Raw genomic sequence first — 24,026 nt, 5'->3', positions numbered from 1 at the left:
TCATGATTCTGGCACAATTATTACCAGTTTGGGCCATCAATTGTCTGATCGCTCAAGCCATAGAAGGTTCAGAGAGTAGGGGCCTCCTCGGCCACCTTTCCTGGAGGCCAAAGGCGCCCCCGACCTTCCCTGCCTCCCTGGGCACTAGTCCCGGAGTTAAGGAGGTGCTTTCCTTGAGCCTCTTGTTATAACCAGGAAAGAGATCTCCTGGCTAGGTCACCAGCCTGATTACCAAGCCTGGTCCCAGGCCAACTATCTGCCCCCAGAAGGATGAATGCTCTGCCACAGGGACCCAAGGCTGCTGCAGACCTGGTGCCAGGGGACCAATCCAGTCCCCAGCCCACCCCAGTGCTAAGACATGAAGAGCACGAGGAGAGCGACATCAGGCATGATAATAAAAACCAATGCCATGATTTTGGTCATCCTGAGTTGTATATTCACATACAATTGTCACTTCTGGAGGATAAAATAATTCTAGACAATGCAAAAAGGACTGTCTACTCTGAAATTATTGAAAAGTACAACAACATGTCTGAAACATAAATATATTTCTGCCATATAAATCAACGAAGAGCTCAGGCAGCAAGAGCCATGAGGTCTCACTACTTCCGGAGTGAACTATTTTCATAAGCCCCTCCCCCAAAAAATTAACATTCAACATAGTCACTTATGCAACACCTTACATAGCAACCTCATCAAACTATGTGAACATCCATGCACTGTCACACCCCACTGCTTTCTCCAACACCACTCTTTCTGCTAAGAATCTCTTCTCTTCCTTGCCCACATGGGGAATTTCTTATCATGCCTCAAGACCCAGTTCCTCTGGAAGGTTTCTTGGAAGTACTTGGCAAAAATGATTTCTCTCTGTGCTCCTATAGATTTGGGTCCATACCTGAATTACAACATAAAACTGTATAAAAGTAAATCAGCTACCACCTACTGAGTGGCTACCATGAGATAGGACCAGTGCTGCTTTACAGGCACTGATGCTTTCATTTAATCCTCATAACCACCCCGTGAGACCTGTACTTTTACTCCCTACTCTAGAGGTGAGAAAGCCAAGGCTCAGAAGAGTTAAGGAGTCGACGAGATTCTACTGCTAGAATAGGGAGGGATGGAATCATGACCGACATTTCTCTGCCTGCAGAATTCACAATCTTGAGCCCTCTTCAAGTTTACACTTCATTAAAAAAATAAACTGGACAAGGGTCTCACATTAAACCTAGATTTTTAAAGGTAGGAATGGAGCCTTCTATTCTCACTGCCCAGCTCTGAGCAGTATCTGCTGAATGAATGAATGAATGAATGAATGAATGAATGAGCTAAAAGGAAACATGTATCTCTAATAAGGGAATCTATCCTAAGGCAGAAAAGAAATTTAAAACAGCGATCCAGGACTCTCCTCGTAAAGCAGCCCCTAGTGGTGAATGAAGGGAAATAACAGAAACCCATTCCTTGGAACAGTGAAGAGCACCTATAATAACTTTTTACCTTTACCATTACGCTACATCTAGATTATTTTCAGTGCATTTTAAACTGCATTTGTTAAAAGTGAATCAAATGTTCTACACAACATAGATGCAATCTCCCTTCTACAAACTCAGTCTTGGACTTTTCTCTGTAATTCATTAACTATCAAGAAATGCCTAGTAGTAGCTGACACATCTTACTACGATCCCACACTTTGATAGCAGTCTGTAGGCTTATATGTGGGATTTAAACTGCACTCCTCTCACCTTACTCATGCCAGGAACAATGGAGTTCTACAAGCCGTATCTAGCTACATAATTTCTTAAATTTCAAGTCTTCCACGTTTCATGACTGGGAATGCCCTCAAGAATGTGTCCTCTTTAAACTCAGGTCTTACGTGTAAACTGAATTCACTCATCCTTACTAGGTAGAATGTATGGTGCCATCTTGTCTCAAGACAGGTGCTACCGGAGAGACTAAGCCTGTAGTTTGGTCAAACTCCTCCCAGTCCTAAGCTACCGCCTCCTCCTCTGCCCCGCACTCTCTCAGAAGCCCCAGATATCTGAATGTGGGAAAATAAATGTCTCTTCCCCTGGGCACTGCTACTTTGGTTCTCTGCCACACAGTGCAACTTCCCTGTTAGGTTGGCACTTTGTCTGCAAGCTCAGGCCTCATTTCTGTTTCAATTCAGTGTGGTTGTGAAAATAAACTTCCCAGAGGGCACAGCATTCAGAAACAGCTCCCAGGCCAGGACTGTCCATAAGAGACTGGATTCTCTCCCCGTCCTGGCTCCCTGGGTTTCTGATCACCTCGTGGCAGAACCACCACCCTTGGGCAGGCTTTCCTGAGTCTTAGCAACCTCAAGCCTTGGCTCTACAGGGAAAGGACTAAAGTCTCTACCTAACTCTTCTTCCGGCCATTGAAGACCAGAGGCACACAGGTGCTTCTGGGTTTGGCAGTTCTGTGGAGCAGAACAGGGACAAAGGAAGCTAGAGATCCAGGCCAACATCAGAGCAAAGCAGTCAGTTCCCCAACAGGTCTCCGAGCTGATTTTCAGGTCCGTGGGAATCTTCTCCTCCTCTGCAGAAAAGCGGATCTGAGGCACCAGCACTCCTAACACGGCCCTCACTGAGGAAAGGCCTTCAGCTCAGACAGCAGAGTCCTACCCTGCTCTGGCGCCATCATCCCCACAAAAGTGTTCTCTTTGTGAACCTAGGGGACCACTGACCTGCTGCAGGCCCAGAGAATAAGGCAGCTTGGACTCTGAAATCTTCTCTTGCAACCTTAAGTCCTCATCATACGTAAGCTGATGTTCGTTCACAGGTAACCTTCCGTTACTCCTAGCAGAGTCGGACCTCTGCCCTGAGTGGTCCCACCTGGAGTTACGACAGATCAAACAATTACTAACTCTCATGGAGGAAAGTCAGGAGGAAAAAGAGTGAAGCTACCTTGTATTCCTACTAATCTCTATGATGTTTTACAAGATGACAGGTATGTGAGCACCGGGAAGAATACATGATACCCACGGTCATGACCTGACTGGCTATGATATTTAAACACAGGGAACGAAGTGCAGGGTACAGGACCAAGGATAGAAATCTGACAGGAGACAAAGGTCACCTTGGGACCAGAGTAACGGATACGTCACCAAACTGGATGTTCTCACTCTAAGCCCTGTGGGTTCCGCCTCCTCAGTGTGTCATTTGTATCTGCTTTGCCAGCGCTGGTGCCCTGCCCCTCATCTCTGAAGTCCTGGGGCCACACTCTGGTGGTTTCCTCCTGCTCCCTGTAACTGTCAGCACTGAATCCAGCATTCTCTGCCAAGACAGCAGGATCCTCTTCTTCATGAAGACAGCAGGAACATGTTCCTGGCTCTGGGTCACGTGAGGTAACAGAATGATCTTCATGGGCTCCGGGGTCACTGGGCATTTCCCAACCCAAATGGTCAGATTCTTCTTCTTCTAGCACTCCCATTCGTTCAGCTATTTCTTCAGCAGAGGGCTCTTTTGGGTCCGGGTAATCCACCAGGATTGTTTCTTGCCTACGCTTGATGCAATCTGAAAGGTCATAAATTGGATAAGTCTCTTCAGGGTAACCTAGAGAGAAAAGGAGCACAAAGTCTTACAAAGAACGTCTCTTCCAAATAAAGTGTCAGGCTCAAAGAAGCTTCTCAGGCAGCAGCCATCTCATCCCAACAAATCCATTCAAGAAATCTCTCAGATGACTAACAGTTCTGAAGTTTCACTTGAGTAAATTTGGAGAGGTCTGGCTAACTACCCCAGTGCTCTTTGAAATACAAAGCAATTCAGTTGAAAATCCCTTAAGTGCAGGGTGCTTGGGGCCGAGTGTAAGTCTCACACTCCTGCTTCTGCAGTAGTGATGCAGATTAAACAGACATGAGCCTTCAGTTAAAAAAAGAAAAAGAAAAAAAAGGAGTACCCAACACCAGATGGAGAGAGCATAGCTCAAGGCTAATGTTTGTAATTTCTATGTGGAACCATTTCCAAATCTTCAGGGGTCAGGGATGGGTGTGGGGAGAAGAAAGCTAAGCTCTTTGAAAAATACACCACAAAGCTGTCTACTAATCAAAACAGTTGAAATGGCTTGTAAGTATCAGAAACATCTCGCTTTAGCAAGACCTGCCGAAGACCCCCAAGGACAAGCACTGCATTTTCAGAGACAGAATTTCCATTGTTGGCTTCTTCATCTTCATAAAATGGGACAAAAGAAAACAATACACTGGTAAACAACGTGAGTAATACTGGTACTGAATTCCAGCTATGATAAGAGAAAACGCTGCCAAATTAAAGAACGAAATGAAATAAATCTGTGTCAGCCACGCCTCGCCTGCGCAGCAGATGGCTGCGTGGAGCTCATATGCCAGTGTTGGCAACCGTAGCCGCGCTCACTGCACAGTGTGGAAAGCCGGAGAATTCCAAATCCATTTGCACATTATGATAATCGGCAAATTCAACTCTTAACGTAAACCACTTTTTGCCTACAAATTCTGAAAAGCTGTGGTCTTTTTTGGTGCAGTAGAGAATATGGAGACATATTTTTACATTTACTGTTTTTTTTCCTAATTATAAAAGTCATGCAGTCTCATTGTAGAAAATTTGAAAAATACAAGTTTTAAAAAGCAAACAAATCATCTTAAGATCCCTTTCTATCATATATCATATATAAATATGATATATAATATCTATCATATATAAATATGTATTTCTCTTTTTTAATAAAGGAGGCTTGTACTGCATATAAAATGTTGTACCCTGACTTTCTTCACTCAACGTTATATATCATGAGTATTTCTTAATGTCATAAGGCATTTTAAAGTTGGTTGTAAAATAAATATCCCTAATTACACAGCTACATAATTTATATGATTTACCATGCCTCTTCCGTAAGATATTCTTTACAATTTTCCCTTATTGTAAGTAACAAAGCAGTTAAGATCTTTGAATATAAATCCATGTCTACTTTCCTATTTCTTTAAGATACACTTCTAGAAATATGAAAAACAGACCAAAGGAAATGCACATTTTAGAAGCCCTGTCACCCCAATAAACTTTCATTTAAAAAAAGCCCTTTTTTTTAAAAAAAAAAAAATTCTACCAAATTACTTTCCAAAAGAATGGTGTAAATTTTCAGTCCTACTAGTGATGCAAAAAATTGTCCATCTTATCATATCGTCACCATCACTGACAGCAGTACGGTAAGAATCTTGGCCAAAGCAGTCTTGATTTCCGGCCTTACCTTACTGCGGACAGAATGCTAGGTAACGAACGTGCAGCTTAGCTACCTAAGGTCCTTACCGCCTCCTTCGTCAACAGCAGGGGCTGCGGAAGCCTACTTGCTACTTAGCTTCCAGCCACTGAACACGTAAGTCCATTTTCCGGCATGTTCCTGCCTTCTTCCCACACCAAGAACAAAGCTTACCTTTAGACTTCCATGCCTATCTGCTTTGGCTTAAGATGGAGAGGCTTGCTGAGGAAAATTAAATAGTGACTCACACAACTGCTGAGGTAGTCCTTATCAGCTAATATTACTGGTTACTCAAGAGCTTCATGAAAAATATGAGCAAGCAAAAAAACCTCAGTGGTCCTATGAGGAAATCAGCAGTTTAAAACAGGGGAATCAATCTAAGCAAACTATGTAAAGAGCCCCTAACAAACCGTCAATGCAGGAAACAAGAGCTAATGTCAGTCAACTTAAAATGGATATTACCAGTAATATTCAGAAGGATATTGTACCAATAAAATCAATCAGGCTTCAATATAAAAAAATGGAGCAAACAGCAAACAAGAAAGAGCTATTAGAAAGTCATAATTACAAAATACATTTAAGCTTAATAGAGGAAGAAAACAGCAGATAGAAATGGACATGGCTGAAAAACAAATTACTGTATAAGAGTCCAAGTTGAGGAATTCTCCTAGGACAAAGATAAACATGACCAAGAAATATAACAGAAATTATGAGAAAAAAGATAAGCTGCATAGAAGACTGATCCAGGATATCCAATCTTAGAATTACTGGAATTCTAGAGTAAGAAGGCAGATTAAGTTAAATGGAAGCAACAACCAAAGAAATTATAAAAGAACATACCCTTGAGCTAAAGACTTCAGATGCTAAAGACTCACTAAATGCTAGGTAAAAACACTATGAAAAAAATCCATGCAATCATACATACTCAGACATATGTCAATGAACCTGCCCAAATTCAAATTTTAAGTATTAAAAAGAATACGAATTTCCAAACAGAAAACAAACTAGCTAACTAAAAACAAGTTGCCTATCAAGAATCAGACTGGGATAAAATTTCTCATTTTCAACACCAAATGAAAGTAGAGAATGAAGTAATGTTTTCAGACTTAAAAATCATATGATCATATAATTTTATATCCAGCCAAACGATTATTTGCATAAAGATAAAAAAATGACATAGAAATTCAAGTACTCTATATGGGGGGGAGGTAATTAAGGAAGTAGTCTGACAAACACAAAAGTTAATCAAATATTTAAAGTCATGAAAGACACTGTATACAAGAAAGTGGTGAGCCATAAGTAAGAATTATCAATGTGAAATAAGTAATTATTGATAATGTGGTTAGAAATTTAATGCCATTGTTAAACACTTAAATCAGAAAAGGCTAATATCTTTAAAAGTTATTATCACTTGTAGCTAAAATTCCACAACACCTAAGAGGTAGGCAGAAAATAAATGTGGTAAGGATTTTACCGTATTTGGGAACAAGGTTATATAATGAACATTTACAATTTGGAGGAAAAATGGAATTCCAATTTTCATCTTGATTACCAGTGACATTGAAATACTTCATATATTTTGTAGCCAGCTGCATTTTTTTTCTTTTGTGCACTGCTTAAACAGAAGATAATCACTTTTCTAAATTAGTTATAGAATTTTTCATACATTAAAGATAACTTTTCAGTCATATTTGTTACAAATATTTTTCCAATATAGTGTTGGCTTTTAAACTTTGTGATATTCTCTGATCTACACAAGGTAAAACTTTTGTGTATTCAAGCTATATTATCTTTTCCCTTATAGTTTTCTGAGTTGCTTTAAAAAATTATTTTTTATTTTGAAATAATTGTAGTTGTACGAAATAATACAGAAATCCTCTGTAACCTTTACCCAGTTTCTCCCAATGGTGACATCTTGCAAAACTCTACCACAATATCACGCCCAGGGTACCAGGTCTGACAATTAAGTTTGCGAACAATGTTGCTAATCTTTTTTGATGTCAGAGGGATTATTCATTATGAATTTGTACCAAGTGGACAAACAGTTAACCAAGTTTACTATTTGGAAGTGCTGAAAATGCTGTGTGAAAAAGTTAGATGACCTAAACTTTTTGCCAACAATTCATGGTTCTTGCATCACACAATGCACCCACTCACACAGCATTGTCTGTGAGGGAGTTTTTAGCCAGTAAACAAATAGCCGTATTGGAACACCCTCCCTACTCACCTGATCTGGCCGCCAGTGACTACTTTCTTTACCCAAAGATAAAGGAAATACTGAAAGGAGGACATTTTGATGACATTCAGGACATCAAGGATAATTCGACAACAGCTCTGATGGCCATTCCAGAAAAGAGTTCCAAAATTGCTTTGAAGGGTGGACTAGGTGCTGGCGTCTCGGTGCATAGCTTCCCAAGGGAAGTACTTCGAAGTTGACCATAGTAAAATTCAGCAATGAGGTATGTAGCGCTTTTTCTAGGATGAGTTCGCGAATGTAATTGTCAGACCTTCATTACATATTCATAGAGTCAATATACAGAATATTTCTATCACCACAAGGATCCCTTATGTTGCCCTTTTATAACTACACCTACACCTTCCTGCCCCCATTCCCTCCTTAACCTTTGGCAACTATTCCGTTCACCGTTTCTGTAATTTTACTATTTCAAGAATGTTACATAAATAGAATCATACAGTATGTAACCTTTTGTAATTAGTTTCTTTTTTCACTCAGCATAATTATCTGGAAATCCATCCAGGTTACTGAATGTATCAACAGTCCATGCTGTTTATTGATAATCGATGCACCAGTTTAACCATTCACGTGCTAAGGATGTCTGGGTTGTTTCCAGTTTTGGGCTACTACAAATAAAGCTGCTATAAACATTCAGGTATAACTTTTATGTGAACACATGTCTTCATTTTTCTGGGATAAATGCCCAGGAGTGCAACTGCTAGGTTGTATAGTAGTTGCATGTTGTTTTTCAGGAAACTACCAAAATGTTTTCCAGAGTGGGTGTACTAAATATTTTACATACAACAAGTAATGTGTGAGTGAATATAGCTTCTCCACATCCTTGTCAGCATTTGGTGTTATTATTCTTTATTTTAGCCATTCGATAGGTGTGTTGTGGTACCTCCTTGTGATTTTAATTTGCATTTCCTTAGTGGTTAATGATGTTGAACATCATTTCATGTGCTTACTTGCCTTCTCTATATCCTCTTTGGTGAAATGTATGTTTATATATTTTTCCCATTTCCTAACTGAATTGTTTATTTTTTACTGTTTGTGAGAGTTACTTATACATTCTAACATAAGTCTTTTGTCGGATATATGGTTTGAAAATAGTTTCTCCCACTGTGCAGCTTGTCTTTTCATTATCTTAACAGGATCTTTTGCAGAGTAAAAGTTTTTAATTTTGGTAAGTCCAGTTTATCAATTTGTCCTTATATGAATTGTGCTTCTGATGCCAAGTCAAAGGAACTCTTTGCTTAATCCTAGATCCCAAAGATTTTTCTAAAAGGTTTATAGCTTTATAATTTGCATTTATGTCTGTGATCCATTTTTAATTTTTGTGTAACATGTCAAACTTAGGTTGAGGTTTATTTATTTGCTATGGATATCCAATTGCTCTGGCACCATATATTAAAAAGGCTATCTTCCCTCCAATGAATTGCTTTTGCACCTCTGTAAAAAATCAGTTGTGCATATTTGTGTGGGTCTACTTCTGGGTTCCCTGTTCTGTTTCTTTTATGTATGTGTCTATTCCTGTACCAATGTCACATGGTCTTGATTACCTTAGCTATAGAATCAGGTAGATTGATTCCTCCCACTTTTTCTTTTCTAAAATTATTTAGCTATTCTATTTTCTGTCTCGCCATAAACATTTTAGCAATCTTATCTGTATCTACAAAAAGTCTTGCCGAGATTATGACAGGGATTGTATTAAACCTGTTTGTCAATTTGGGAAGTGCTGACATTTGTACCAACTTGAGTCTTCCAACCTATGGACATAATATGTTTTCTCATTTAGTTAGGCCTTCTTTCATTTCTTTCATCAGTATTGTATAGTTTTCAGCCCAGAAGTCCAGCACGTGTTCTGTTAAATTTACAGCTAAATCTTTTTTTTTGAATGACAAAAAATTAATTTTGATGTCAAATTTTTAATTTGATGTCAATGTATTCATTGCTAAGATACAGAAATACAATTGATTTTTTTTTTAAAGATTTTATTGGGGAAGGGAAAACAGGACTTTATTGGGGAACAGTGTGTACTTCCAGGACTTTTTTCCAAGTCAAGTTGTCCTTTCAATCTTAGTTGTGTAGGGTACCGTTCAGCTTCAAGTTGTCCTTTCAGTCTTAGTTGTGGAGGGCGCAGCTCAGCTCCAAGTCCAGTTGCCGTCGTTAGTTGCAGGGGGCAGAGCCCAGCATCCCTTGCGAGAGTCGAACCGGCAACCTTGTGGTTGAGAGCCCACTGGCCCATGTGGGAATCGAACCGGCAGCCTTTGGAGTTAGGAGCCTGGAGCTCTAACCACCTAAGCCACCGGGCCGGCCCTACAATTGATTTTTGTATGTTTATCTTGTACCCTACAACCCTGCTGAACTCACTTGTTAGTTCTAGGAGTTTTTAAAATAGATTCCTCAGGGTTTTCTACGTATGCAATCATGGAATCTGTAAATAGGGGCAGTATTATTCCTTTCTTTTTAATCTGTATGCTTCTTCCCCTCCTTTATTTGCCTTACTGTACTACCTCGAACTATGCTGAATAAGAGAAGTCATCCTTGCCTGTTCTCAACCTTAGGGGAAAAGCATTCATCTTTCACCATTAAGTGTAATGTTAGCTAGAGGTTTCTATAGATTCTTTTTTGTCAAGTTAAGGAAATTCCTACTTTTCTGAGAGTTTTTATTATGAATGGATTTTGCATTGCTTTTATGCTCAAAAAGTCCCATCCTGCTAAAGAGCCAGTACATATTTGCAACAATTTTTTCTAGTTTTGAAGGTTCTTCTCCTCCATCCTTAACTATTTAGTGTATCTGGAATCATGCTGTTAAATGTGCAGGCTCATACTTCTGCTCTGGCAATAATGGAAGCATGAAAGACTTCTTCCATTAAACAACTAGAAAAACAAACAAAGAATATGAAGCACCAATTTTCAAACATTACATAATAGGTAGTGTAGCATGATCCCTGAGAAAAGGTAAACAGAGGCCAGTGGTCTCACTGAGTTGGGAAGACAGATGAGAGTTGAGGGAGGCCAGGGCAGCTAGAATTTATGGGGAAGAATACTAGAAAGAAAGAAGCTTCATAGAGATAGAGCTCCAGAGACCTTCGGAGGGAACTCTTCATGTTTTTAGCTGAGCTCTCATCTGTGCATATATGGGAAAGAACTATCCAAGGCCGAGAAAATAACTACTGAAAGCATTAGACCTAAAAATTACTGGAGCTCACACATAGCTGAGAACAGCTCACGTCCCCAGTAGCCAGGTTGGAAAGACCTTGTGGGGAATTAGACAGATTCCTGAGAAGGGTACTGCCTTACTTGGGGAGCTAAATTAGCCACAGAGTAAAGGCTGCTCTGGACTCACCTTAACAAATTTTGGAAACAAGCCTTTAAGGGAACCAACTGATTTCTGGTAACTTAACTGTGTGACAGAAAGAAGTCCAACACTTTTTAAAGCACTAAAGCAAAAGCCAGCATCCAACAATGTAAAATTTGCAACACCCATCATCCAATCAAAATTGACCAGGCATGCAAAAAGCACAGGAAATTAGGACTCATAACAAGGGAAAATAATGATCACCAGAAACACACCAAAAAATGACACAGATGATAAGAGCAGCAGCCGAGATTATTAAGAAGCTGTTATAAATATGCCTCATATGTTTAAGAATGTAGAAGAAAATACGAATATATGAGAGAAATAAGATATAAAAAAGATGTGGTGAAGGAAGGAGACTAGGCTTTAGGTGGTGAGCACACAGTGAAGTACACAAATACCATATTATAAAGCTGTATACTTGAAATTTACATAATGTTAATAACCAATGTTACCCCAATAAACTGAACTATAAATGGCAAAAAAATTGAAAATGAAAAAATACAGAGCAGAAGATTAATAAATTTGGTTTCATTCAGTAACTGATAGATGTGAATAGGAAAAAATAACAGCCATGACTACTTTACTGCAATCTATTTTATCTTACACATTTTCTCCAATGAGCATATATAATTTTTAATAAAATGTTAAATTATTTATTGAATGTATAGAAACTAGATCTAAATTAAGATCTTATGACAGAACATATTAAATAAAACTTATGCTGTAAGTAAGTAAACAAATAAATAAATCTGAAGACAGCAAGAAAATAAATTCAAAGACAGAGCAAGAAAAATTACGCAAAATTAAGCATGGCATGAAAAAGACTGGAAAAAAGAATAGACTGTACATGGCACGTGGGGCAATATCAAAGGTTTAACATATGCACAACTGGAGAAAAAGGAGGACAGAAAGAGATTATGCCCAAATATAATGAAATAATGGCCAAACAAACCAGATTGAGAATCTAAGTGTCCATCTTGAGAAACTAAGGGGAAAAAAATGGCAAATTAAATCCAAAGTAAGCAAAAGGAAGGAAATAGTAAAGAACAGAAATCAATGAAATAGGAAACAAAAGTAAACAATGAAACCAAAATATTGTTCTTTAAAAAGATCAACAAAGTTGATACACCTCTGGCCAGTCTGATTAGAGAAAAAATTTAGAGAAAGAACAAATTACCAGTCAGTATCAGGAATAGAACAGGGTTCATCCTTACAGATCTTATACACATTAAATAGATAATAAGAGAATATTATGAACTTTATATTAATAATAAATTTGGATGAAATATGTAAATTCCTTGAAATATACAACTATCAAAGCTCAGTAAAAAAGAAACAGATAACTTGAATAGCACTATATCTGCTAAAGGAATTCAATTCATAGTTATGTACGTCTTCCAACAAAGAAAACTGCAGGGCCACCTGGTGTCACTGGAGAATTCCATCTAACATTTAAGGAAGAAACAATAGCAATTTTATACAAATTTTTCCAGAAAACAGAAGAAGAAACACATCCCAATGCATTCTATGAGGCCAGCATTACCTTGAAATCAAAACCAAAGAGATTACAGGAAAGGAGAATCACAGATTAATATCCTTATAAACACAGAAATAAAAAATCCTTACCAAGTTGAATCTAGTCATATATAACATCATGACAAAGTATACATTAAAAAATCAGTGTAATTCACTATATTAACAAAGTGAGACAGCAAAATTATACGATCTCAGTTGATCAACAAAAATTCGGGGCTGGCCTAGTGGCTCAGGTGGTTGGAGCGCCGGGCTCCTAATGCCGAGGTTGCCAGTTCGATTCCCACATGGGCCAGTGAGCTGCACCCTCTACAGCTAAGATTGTGAACAACAGCTCTCCCTGGAACTGGGCTGCTGTGAGCCGCTGCAGGCTGTTGTGCTGCTGTGCTGCCGTGGTCTACCAAGCGCCATGAGCGGCCGGTGGCCAGCATGAGTGGCTGGCAGCCAGCAAGAGCTGCCGTGAGCTGCTGTGAGCTGACGACTGGTGACCGACAGCCTCAGCGGGGGGGAGTGCAAGGCTCATAACACCAGCAAGGGCCAGGGAGCTGTGTCCTACACAACTAGACTGAGAAACAACGGCTTGAACCAGAGTGGGGTGGGGGGAAGCAGAAGGGGAAAAAAAAGTCAATACCCCTTCATGATTAAAAACTCTCAGCAAAGTAAGACTAGAAGGAAGCTTCTTCAACCTGAAAAAGAACATCCATAAAAACCCAATAGCTCACATCACACTAATGGAGAATATGTGCTTTCCCCCTAATATCAGGAAAGCAAGGATGTCTGCTCTCACCACTTCTATTCAGCCTTGTGCTAGAATTTCTCATTGGTGCAATAAGGCAAGAAAAATAAACAAAAGATATATACATTGGAAAGGAAGACATAAAACTGTATTCATAATTTAATTGTCTATGTAGAAAATTCTATGAAATTTAATCCTAAGAAAATTGTTTTTAAAAAGCTACCAGAACTAACTGTGTTTAGGAAAGTTGCAGGATGCAAGGTCAGAACACAAAAATAAGTTGTATTTCTATTTAGTAGCAATAAGCAATTAAAAATTTTGAAGTATCACGATATTATCAAAAGTATAAACTAATAAGGATAAATTTACAAAACATATGCAAGACCTACACATTGAAAACTACGAAACACTGCTGAGAAACTAAAGATCCAAATAAGTGGTGGGATATAAAAGGTTCATGGATTGGAAGATTCAATATTGTTATGATGCCAATTCTTCAAAATTGATCTAAAGAGTCAATGTAATGGCAATCAATTCTCTCTGGCTTTTTTGTAGGAACTGATACACTGATTCTAAATTTATATAAAAACCTGAAGGGCCTAGAATAAGCAAAATAATTTTGAAATAAAAGGAAAAAAACCAAAGTTGAAGAACTTGTGCTACCCTGATTTCAAGACTTAATATGAAGACACTGTGATATTGGCGTAAGTATAGACACATAGATCAATGAAACAGAACAGAAAATCCAGAATACACCCATACATTCATGGTCAGTTGATTTAAAATCAACATGCCAAGGTAATTAAATGTGACAAAATAAGCTGGAACAATTAAATATCAATATGAAACAAAAGTTAATCTCTGCCCTGACACCTCACACCATACGTAAAAACTAATCAAAATGGATCATAAGCCTAAATGTAAGAGCTAAAACCATAACATTATCTGGAAGAAAACACAGGCAGTTAGACAAACCTTGGGTTAGGCAAAGATTTCTTAAACACACAAAAGTGTGAATCGTGAGAAGAAAAGAATAAACTGAACTTTATCAAAATAAAAAAAAAAACTTCTGTTCTTTGAAAGATGCTGCTAAGAAAAAGGCAAGCCACAGACTAGGAGAAAATATTTGCAAAATACATAACTTATAAAGAACTTATATCCAGAATATATAAATAACTCCTACAGCTCAATAAGAACGCAACGAACCCAATTAAAAATTTGGCAAAGAATGTGAACAGACACTTCACCAAAGATATACAGATGGCAAATAAACACATGAAAAAATGTTCAACATTATTAGTCATTGGGGAAATGCAAATTAGAGTAACAATTGAGATACTACTACTACTATATACTCACTAGAATGGCTAAAGTTAGAAAGCCTGATACTACCTAATGTTACCAAGCATATGGAATAACTACAATTCCCATACATTGCTGGCGGGAAGACAAAATGGTGGAGCCACTTTGGGAAGCCAGTTGACGGTTTCTAATACAGTTGAACATACATTTACCGTAAAACCCAGAAATCTCATTCCTAGGTCTATACCTCCCCCAAATACAAATATATATATCCAAAGACTTATATGCAAAAGTTCATAGTAGCTTGATTCATAATAGCTCAAAGCTGAAAACAACCCAAATGTTCCTAAATTGGCAAATGGAAAAAAAAGTCATGGTATATCCACACTATAGAATATGACTCAGCAGTAAAAAAAATAAAGTGCTGATATACTCAACACCTGAAACTCAAAAGCATTATATTAACTCAAAGAAACCAGAAACAAAAAAGCATGTGCAGTATGATCTACTTATATAGAAAAGGTAAAATGACAGGGACAGACAGCAGTTCAGTAGTTGCCATGGGCAGAAGGAGGGAATTAGCTGCAAAGGGGGAGGGAACGTTCTGAGATGATGGAAATCTTCTATATCACGATGGTGGTGTAATTATACAACTCTATACATCTGTCAAAACTCATCCATTTATACACTGAAAATTGGTGAATTTTACTGTATATACATTACACTTCAGTAATAAAGTTGATTTTGATTTTTTAAAAATCTGCAAGATCGCTTTTCGGGACAGAGAGCTGATGAATGACTGAGAAGACACTGCTTACCTTCCCAGTCCTCCATGTAAGGGGTCTCCTCAGCTTCTTTCTCTGGACTGGGTCTGTCAAGGAATTTTCCTTCTTTCATGACTCTGGTGATTTCTCGGAGCTGATGCAGCAACTGTTTTTCTTGGTCAGAAGTCACAGTCTGTGCTCTGCTTAGAAATACCAGACAATCCATCCATTTAGTGGTAAATACTCCTAGGCAATGAACATGAACATCACTATGATCTGTCTGGATTCTGGAATAGAAGTTCAATGGCAGCAGCAAATTGCTCTAGGAATTGAACATGGAACAGCACAGTTGGTAACTAGACATGTTAATTCAATGTTCTGATTTTATAAATGGGAAAACTAAGGCCCAGAATAGGTCACATGATTGCGATTGCCTAAAGGTCCCACAATGAGTTAATGTCAATACTCCGACCAATCCCGCAGATCTCAGCTTTCACTCAGTTCAGTGTTCTTTCAGTATACCTCACTGCTCTGATTCAGTAATCTCCAAGCAATTTCACTGTTACTTAATATTACTCCATTTACTACAAGCTGCTTTTCTCTGAAGCAAGGTCACCAAAAGAAAATATGCTGGGCCATTAGCTTCAACTAGCCAAAAATATACTACTAGGCCACCCCTAGAATCACAGGACGCATATACTTGTGCAGAAATAAAGATACAACCTAAAATTTCAGAGCTGGATAATACTGACAAACTATTCAACTAGAACAGAGAAACTGTGGAAACTGAGGAGAAATTACACATTTATTCCTATTGCTAGCTAATGTGAGCACTTTAGCTAAAACTAGAGTCCCTCCTGACTTCTGAAGGCATTGAGCAGAGCCTCCTAGCAGCCCAATGCTCAAATTCCACAATTTAGAAAACCTGGGTTTGAGTCCCAACTTAGCTAGGAGGCTCTGCGCAAATGTCTGCAAAAATAAGGAGACTCAGGGATAATGGTAGATTATTTCTTTTGAGAGGGGAGCACTGCATCACACTCACAGACAGACGAGGCCCTACTCGGAAAACCAAGAGTTGTCTGCTTTGGGACCAGTTTATCCAATGGCAGCATTTAACAGAGACTCTTTACTTTCCCTTTAAAAATCCAAAGCATCTGAAGTTCAGTTTAACACTCACAAGGAAAAATGATACATTCTGGATCAGCCTCCCAAGGAGGTGCCATCTATTTTTCTCATTAGCCAGTCCTTAGCCTGCGTTCCTTTTTATGCTTAGCCAAACAAACTTGAGCCTTAATGACCAACAGGGAAAAAGAAAACAGTGTTTCTCCCTATAACATTAAGATGGGAACTGAGGAAAGTACAGCTGCACCATTTCCACAGCCCTCAGTGGGAAGAAAACACAAGCACCACGAGCTTCACTACTTCCACACTAAGCGGCCTCAAAGCCAGGAACTGAAGAAGCCTGTTCCACATTTATGTAAAATCTTACATTTCCTGGGCCTCTGATAGCTCTACTCTTTCCATTAGTACAAGAGTCCTGACTTGCTGTAACTGCTCCTCTTCTCTACGTAACCCCTAATTCTTACAACCCACTTTGTGGGGGGCTCCTGGGACAGCTAGGTCACCCCTAGCTAAAAGAGCCTATGTGCTTATCACAAAGCTCTTGCCCTTGGACTGCCCACGTTATTTCTCCTGCCTACTCAGTGTTCTCTGATTTTTACTGAATGAAACAGTCTGGATTCTCTGTTTCTTAACTTATGGGAAATCAGAACCTCAATTAAAAAGAAGGATGGCTAGGAGAAGCAGAAACAAACAAGAGAAACTTTCTCAGAGAATTCCACACCAAAGCATCCTCTCTTATCTCTGACCATGTGTACTCATACTGTCCATGTCATGCGTTAGGCAACCAATCACAGCCCAGCCTATGATATCTCCTGAATTTATCGCAATGAACATTTTCCTAGATTCTGTATGGTCTCAACTCGGTTTGATACTCCTGGAGCGCAGTGATAAACATATCATGACTGTATCGGCAGAGTGCCATGAACACTGTAAGTGCTCAATAAATGTGTTAGTTTGATTCGTCCCCATTTCCTCACCATCGATTTTCTCCCACCTCCCTGAAATTAGGCTTCCACTCCATCATTTTACCAAAACTTGTGAAAATAATATATGACCACTTTACTCACAACTTCAAAAGTCTTTTCCTCACATTCTTCATGACTTCTCTGAACTGTAGACCATCCTCTCCTTGAAATGTCCTCCTTCTTAGCTACTGAGACATTTGCATTCCTCCCTCTTCTTTACCCATTCCTCTCATCTCTGATCAAGGCTCACTTTCCTCCTCCCACCTCTTGAAACAAGGTTTTCCTGAAGGCTCAATCCTAGGACTCTTATTTCTCCGATCTTACAGTCATGTCCTCAGGAAGTTGACGCAGTATCACAAATGAAACCAATCACCTCTACAAAGATGAAAAAGTCTACCTCTACTCTTTTGACTTTTTACACAAAGCCAGTCTCATTATTCCAGTTATTGCCTGCGCATTTCCACTTGGAGGCTTTGCCACTACACTGAAATTAACCTTAAATTCACCCTTCAAAACTAGGTCCTAGCTGGGCCCAGAATCGTGAGCAGCTGCATGAGCAGGCAGGCTAGGACAAGTTGGGTATGGCACATTGCAAAAAGCTAGAAAAATAAAAGAAGTTGGGAGATAACCTCATCAGATTTTTGAATGCTACAAATCCAGACAAATCATCAAGTTCTGAATCCAAGAGTTAAACACAGAGAGAATGAAACAGTGTCTAACCACACCATTCATGGTGAGAATAGAATTCAGACAAGCATTAGACTGAAGGCTACTGCCACACAGTACAACGTGCCTCAAGGGTTGGGTGATCTCGTCTTTCCCCATGGCCCTTACCTCATAAGCCCAGCCAAATGACCTCCAAAACTGAGTCCTTGATTCTGACCTCAATACCCACATTTCCTATTGCTGTTGTACATTAGACATGGATGTTCTGTGGGCACCTCAACCATATTCAAAGGTGAATTCAAGATCCCAATTCCAAGCCTTATCATCTTTCTCTTCTTTTTTGTGTCTTTATCTTGGTTGATGCCATAATTTTCTTTCCAGTTTGGTCTGTAAATCTCCAACTCATCTTCATCTCTTCTTTCCTCTTCATTGTTCTTATCTAGTTAGCTTTCTCCTTTAGGGAACCAACCCCTCTTCCATTCACAGTACAAAGGTTAGGGTAAAGCTATCCATCCCCTCACCTCTCTTTCAAGGGTGGCCATGGGACCCATGGGCAATCATCACTTCACCACTTTGGCTGACTGATCGGTTCAGTGATATACACGTATATACAAGACCCAAGGTGGGCCAAGTGTACTGTCTTCTAAAACTGGATCCGGAATCCAGCAAAGCCTGATCTGAAAACTTTTCATATTAACTCTTCCTGTTGGCTCTTCCTGAAGAGACTGTCCATTTGTTCCTGTCCCTAAATCCCTAGAGCTGCTCTAGTTCCCACTCGTCCTGAAACCTGAATCTTTATTGTGAGCTTTGGTATTGTGAGCTATCCTGCATTCTTCCAATAAACTCTGCCATCCCTTCCAAATATTTGCTACCCAGATTGGCTGCTTGCAACCAAGGATAACAGCCTGGGTTTTTTTCCCCTCTACGAAGTCCCCTAAATTTAGCTCTTTTCCACTCTCACTGGCATATTTGTTACCCTTTGCTAGAAGTTTTTCAATAAACTTCTAGCATGTAGCCACTCTACATATCACTGTAAGAGTTTTTTTTTTCTAAAGCACAGCAGATCATGACACTTCTCAAAAGCCTAATTTAGTGGCACCCACTATACAAACAACGAATTCCAACCCTCTCAGCCTGCCATTCAGGGCTTTCCGGTCTGGCCCATTTATTTTTCTGTTTTTTTTCTTTTTTCTCCTTTTACCTACCTCTATCATTTACCCCACCCCTGGACTACTCCACTGTAGCTGCCTAAGACTACTTGCTGTTCCAAAAACACGCCTTGACTCGCTCACCTTGGTGCTGCTTGTGCTGCCTTTCCCTTTGAAACATTCTTTCCCCAAATTCTGCCTGAGGAAACCCTTCTACCCTGTAAGGTTTAATTAGGTTCCCCCTTTTCCATAAGACCTTCTGTGGTAGGCAGACTAATAGTCCCCACCCCCCAAAGATCCTAAGCCCTGGAATTTATAATTACGTTACCCTATGTATCAGGAGATTTAAGATTGCAGATAGAATTAAGGTTGTTAATCAGACAGACTTAAAATAGATTATCCTGGATTATCTGGGAGGGCACAATGTAATTACAAAAGTCCTTAAGGGGGAAAAGGTTAGAGTAATATGATGTGAGATAGTTTTAACTCACTATTGCTGCTTTGAACATGAAGGAAAGGGTCCATGAGCCAAGGAATGTGTGCAGCTTCTAAAATCTGTAAAAGGGAAGGAAACAGATTCTCTACCAGAGCCTCCAGAAGGGAATGCAATCCTGCCAACACCTTGTTTTAGCCCAGCGGAGGACATCTAACATACAGAACTGTAAGACAATAAAAATGTGTGCTGTTTTAAGCCATTAAGCGTGTGGTAAATCATTACAGCAGCCACAGAAAACTAATACACGTTCCTAAAGCACACTTTCTCTGAGATGCAATTCCTTATAGAGAAATAACACCTCTATTGACAACCACATAGGGCTGCACAGGGCAAATCAAAACAAGTACCAAGGAAGATATCATTATTGCTAAAAAATCCTGCTTTAAAGTACTTTCTTTAGAACTACCTCATTCATTCTTTTTTTTTTTTTTTTAAAAAAAAGATTTTATTGGGGAAGGGGAACAGGACTTTATTGGGGAACAGTGTGTACTTCCAGGACTTTTGTTTTCCAAGTCAAGTTGTTGTCCTTTCAATCTTAGTTGTGGAGGGTGCCGTTCAGCTTCAAGTTGTTTTTCTTTCAGTCTTAGTTGTGGAGGGCGCAGCTCAGCTCCAGGTCCAGTTGCCGTTGCTAGTTGCAGGGGGCACAGCCCACCATCCCTTGCGGGAGTCAAACTGGCAACCTTGTGGTTGAGAGGATGCACTCCAACCAACTGAGCCATCCAGGAGCTCAGCGGCAGCTCAGCTCAAGGTGCCGTGTTCAATCTTAGTTGCAGGGGGCGGAGCCCACCATCACTTGCGGGACTCGAGGAATTGAACTGGCAACGTTGTGGTTGAGAGCCCACTGGCCCATGTGGGAATCGAACCGGCAGCCTTCGGAGTTAGGAGCATGGAGCTCCAACTGCCTGAGCCACCGGGCCGGACCTCATTCTTTCAACATATACTGATATTGTCAATATGCCAGCACTAGGAATACAAGTTGAACGATGAAAAGTCCCTATCTTCATGAAGGTTACAGGACATTAAGGAAGACAGAAAAGTTAACAGAAGATGAGAAAGTAATATAATGCTTGTAATATCCAGCAAACCTAGGTAGTGTGGGAGCACAAGTTTTGGGCTGAGGGAAGGGCTCTCAGAGAAAAAGTTCAGACCTATGTGACAAGCAAGAGTTAAAATAAATGTGCGTGAATTGGGTTGCGTGGGGACACCCAAGCAAAGGAGAATAGTATATTCGAAGTCTTACGAGCAAAAGTGCGTAGGTATTTTAGAGGAACAACCAGTAGTCAGTGTGGCTGGACCACAGAGAGAGTGATGGAGAAACACAAAGCAATAGCAGGCTGCAGGGCCACGTCACCCAGGACCGCGTAAGCCATGGTGAAGATCCTGCACTTTATCAAGAGCAACAGGGACTTGTTGAAGGGTTAAAACAAAAAATATAATCCACCTGTTTGAAAAGCAGAAAGTGAATTGAAAGGAGGCAAAATTAGAGAAAAAGAAACCACATGAGACAGTTCTGACCTACATCAAGAGTAAAAGCATTCATTCACTCACTCACTCTTTCTTTTATTTCAATTAATACTCATTTTAGAGCCTACTACGGGCCTGTGCTAGACTCTGGGAATAATCCCTTACTAGGAGAGCTTAGAGTCCTTTGCAGGGACTTATTAATTAAGAAGAAATGACAAGACATGGTGATTGATGAGATACAGGAAGTGAAGGAAAAGGTAAATCTAATGATGTCTAATTTCTGCCTTGGGCAACAGTAGACGGTGGAGCCAACTATTGAGATGAGAAACAATAGAGGTAGAGTAGATTCAGCTGGGAGTAGATCATGAATTCCATTTTGGACATTCATTCATTCAAGAGACATTTTTTATTTGATGGGGGTAAGGATAAGGATCTATGAGACATATCCAGTAGGCCCCGGAATATAGAGGTAAGCATATGAAGAGAAGAATCTCAATAAGTAATGGCCATGATTTACTCTTCCACCATGATCCTATATAGACAAACGCTTGTATCAAAAGTGAATGTCTATTCTTTTTCAACTGTGTTTATTTAGTACCTACTATGTGAACACAGTGAACAAAACTGTCTAAGCCTGTCCTCAAAGAGTTTATATCCCAGAGACGGATGTTAGAAATCTACAGTCCCATCGCTTCTCCGTCTTTTGGCTAAGGTCACGTGTCGAAATCTACAGTCCCACACACATACTCAACATGCTACCAAGTCTGTCTGCTGCCAAAGGTTGCCCTCTCACTTCTCCCCTCAGGCCACGCCATGCTTCTGGGAGGAGAGTAACTGCACATGGACATGCTGCTCTAGGAATGAAACTTTGCTGATCATAAGGACATAAATGAAGACACTTCGATTCTGATTCCTAGATCCTTCCCTTAATCTTAGTGTCCTTGAGCTGGATATTGTGCTTAATATCAGATATAACATGGTACATTATTAACCTTTCAAGAAGCTTCATCATTTAAACACATGTTCAGATATATAATGCCCACAGGTGAAAGCTGTCTGAAAAGTTTTACTGGGTAACATTAAAACCTTTAGCTATTTTTATTTTTACAAAAGCATTAGTATGAAATTTCAGAAACGGAGTATTTCTGAAATTTTAAGCAAAATCTTGTAGTTATGGAGTACATATTATATAAAAGGACTTAGATGGCTATACATGAACACTTATTCTTTGTCTTAAATGCTCTCCTTGATCCCAGAAGCATGGAGACGTGATAAAAGTTTGATCTGACAGAAAAAATACTTGGGTATTTTGGGCTCTTCCAATAATCATAAAAGCACAGACTTGTAGAACAAATGCCACAAAAACCGAGGGTAAAGGATATAAGTATAAAAAGGAAACAATGTAAAAACATGGCACTACCTAGCCCTGGCAGCTTTCAGGGTTGAAGTGCCATAGGGCTCATCCATAAGGATAAAAAGTGCTGGATTAAGGAGTGTCAGACAGAAAGTCACATCTTTATGTCTGGAAAATGAGAGGTATGGGAAAGAAAACCACAAGCTGTGCTCTCTTCAGGGGAAAAGGAACTGCTCCCCAGTTCCTGAGAGGGGCTGTAGAAAATGTTTTACACAACCGTCGCCATGCAGCAAGCTGGAAAGGGTCCATCCACACTGCGGCATCCTATGAGGAATAAACGTTTTGAGCTAGGACCTGTGGCCCAGAAACAATGAGATGGCACAACTCCAGCTGCAGGTGGGACAACTCCTCTGCCTTTGCACATAACCAAGGAGAAGTAACCCTGGCACAAAGAGGACAGACAGTAGTTAGAGGTCACAGTACTGTGTTCCTGGCTGGGGCAATGGACAGATGGTGGACGTGAGTTGGATGGTGGGGTTCTTTGATTTGAGCTAAAGGAGTCTGAATAGGAGTGAGTAATAGTGAGAAACATATCCTCATGTGCTTTCTTATTCCAAGGCCCAGGATTGGGTCTCCCAGGTGGAAGACCCTGCCCACAGGTATTCATTCATCTATGGCTTTCTCGACCCTTAAGTGTGGCCTGGGGCTTCAAAGAGATCAAGGCCAGAGTACACATTTTTTTTTGAGGCATGAGGGTCAATAAAAGTCTGGCAGTTCCTCACCCAGACTGTGGGTAGTACAGAGTAAGGGCAGAAAAGTGTAGCTGCACAAATTGGTTTAGTCACACTTATACAAATTCTCACACATTAGATAACGTGTAAAAAGCATTTTCCTCAGTAAGTGCTCAATAAATATCAAATATTATTATACACTCACACAGATATACTCATGTATTGATAAGCACACATATCTATACCACTTTGGGGAACATTCTAGATAGTCACTCTGCTTTCTGGACCAAAAGAAGGTCAAGGCTCTTGGGCCCAAATAGACAAGGTTCATCCTCAAATGTCTTTTCAGCAGCACTGTAGACATTGTAGGGAAAGCCAAGACAAGAGGCTGCAATTTGACGATGTTCATTCTTCTCCTATCCAGGCAAAGATGGACAAGGCTGGGGCAGGGAGCAGAGAAAGGGGCATGGGGCACTAGTACTACCAAGGAAGAACCTCTTAACATATTATTCCCCTGCAGGAGATTTTGCCCCTCGCCTCCCCGTTCTTCCTCCATTCTTGTCAGAGGCCTTGCTTAACGGAATCCCTCTTTGTTTTCAATCTCACATTCTGGTTTTTCCTTCCTGGCCTTCCTACATCCATGTTTTTTTAGTTGTTGCCCACTTCCATCAATCTCCTAAAGTTACCTTTTGAGACACACGGCCAGCCCTGTACCAAGAGGCATGAGTCTTCCCTGTAGGGCATCCTAAGGGGCTAGGTTGGCTCTTGACACCAACTTCACATGTCTAATTCTGTTCTGGCATAGTCAACACGAACTACAAATACCTAATCTGATCGTACTTGCTCTATTCTCTCATCTTGTCTCAAATAGAAAGCACAATATTTAATAATCTGGTTCTACTTA

The 24,026-nt window shown here is 39.8% G+C and overlaps 1 protein-coding gene across 5 annotated transcripts in view; it reads right to left on the bottom strand.

Moving 5' to 3' along the window:
• RIC3 (RIC3 acetylcholine receptor chaperone) overlaps positions 1 to 24,026 on the bottom strand; it is a 47,291-nt gene that overhangs the window by 1,639 nt on the left and 21,626 nt on the right. For 2 of the 5 annotated variants that reach the window (XM_081062921.1, XM_081062924.1), the window contains 2 exons: positions 15,231 to 15,379; positions 530 to 3,569 (listed from right to left, as the gene is read on the bottom strand). In XM_081062921.1, coding sequence (XP_080919047.1) covers positions 3,136 to 3,569; positions 15,231 to 15,379 — 583 coding nt within the window. In that variant the 3' untranslated portion in view covers positions 530 to 3,135. Of the gene's footprint in view, positions 1 to 529; positions 3,570 to 15,230; positions 15,380 to 24,026 lie in introns of those variants that run through there. The other 3 variants (XR_013994206.1, XM_081062923.1, XM_081062922.1) reach the window with 3 other exon arrangements.

This window comes from Rhinolophus hipposideros (assembly GCF_964194185.1).
Source record: "Rhinolophus hipposideros genome assembly, chromosome: 10".
NCBI lineage: Eukaryota > Metazoa > Chordata > Mammalia > Chiroptera > Rhinolophidae > Rhinolophus > Rhinolophus hipposideros.
The sequence above is the reverse complement of the archived record's forward strand: the minus strand, read 5'-3'. Positions and strand labels throughout refer to the sequence as shown.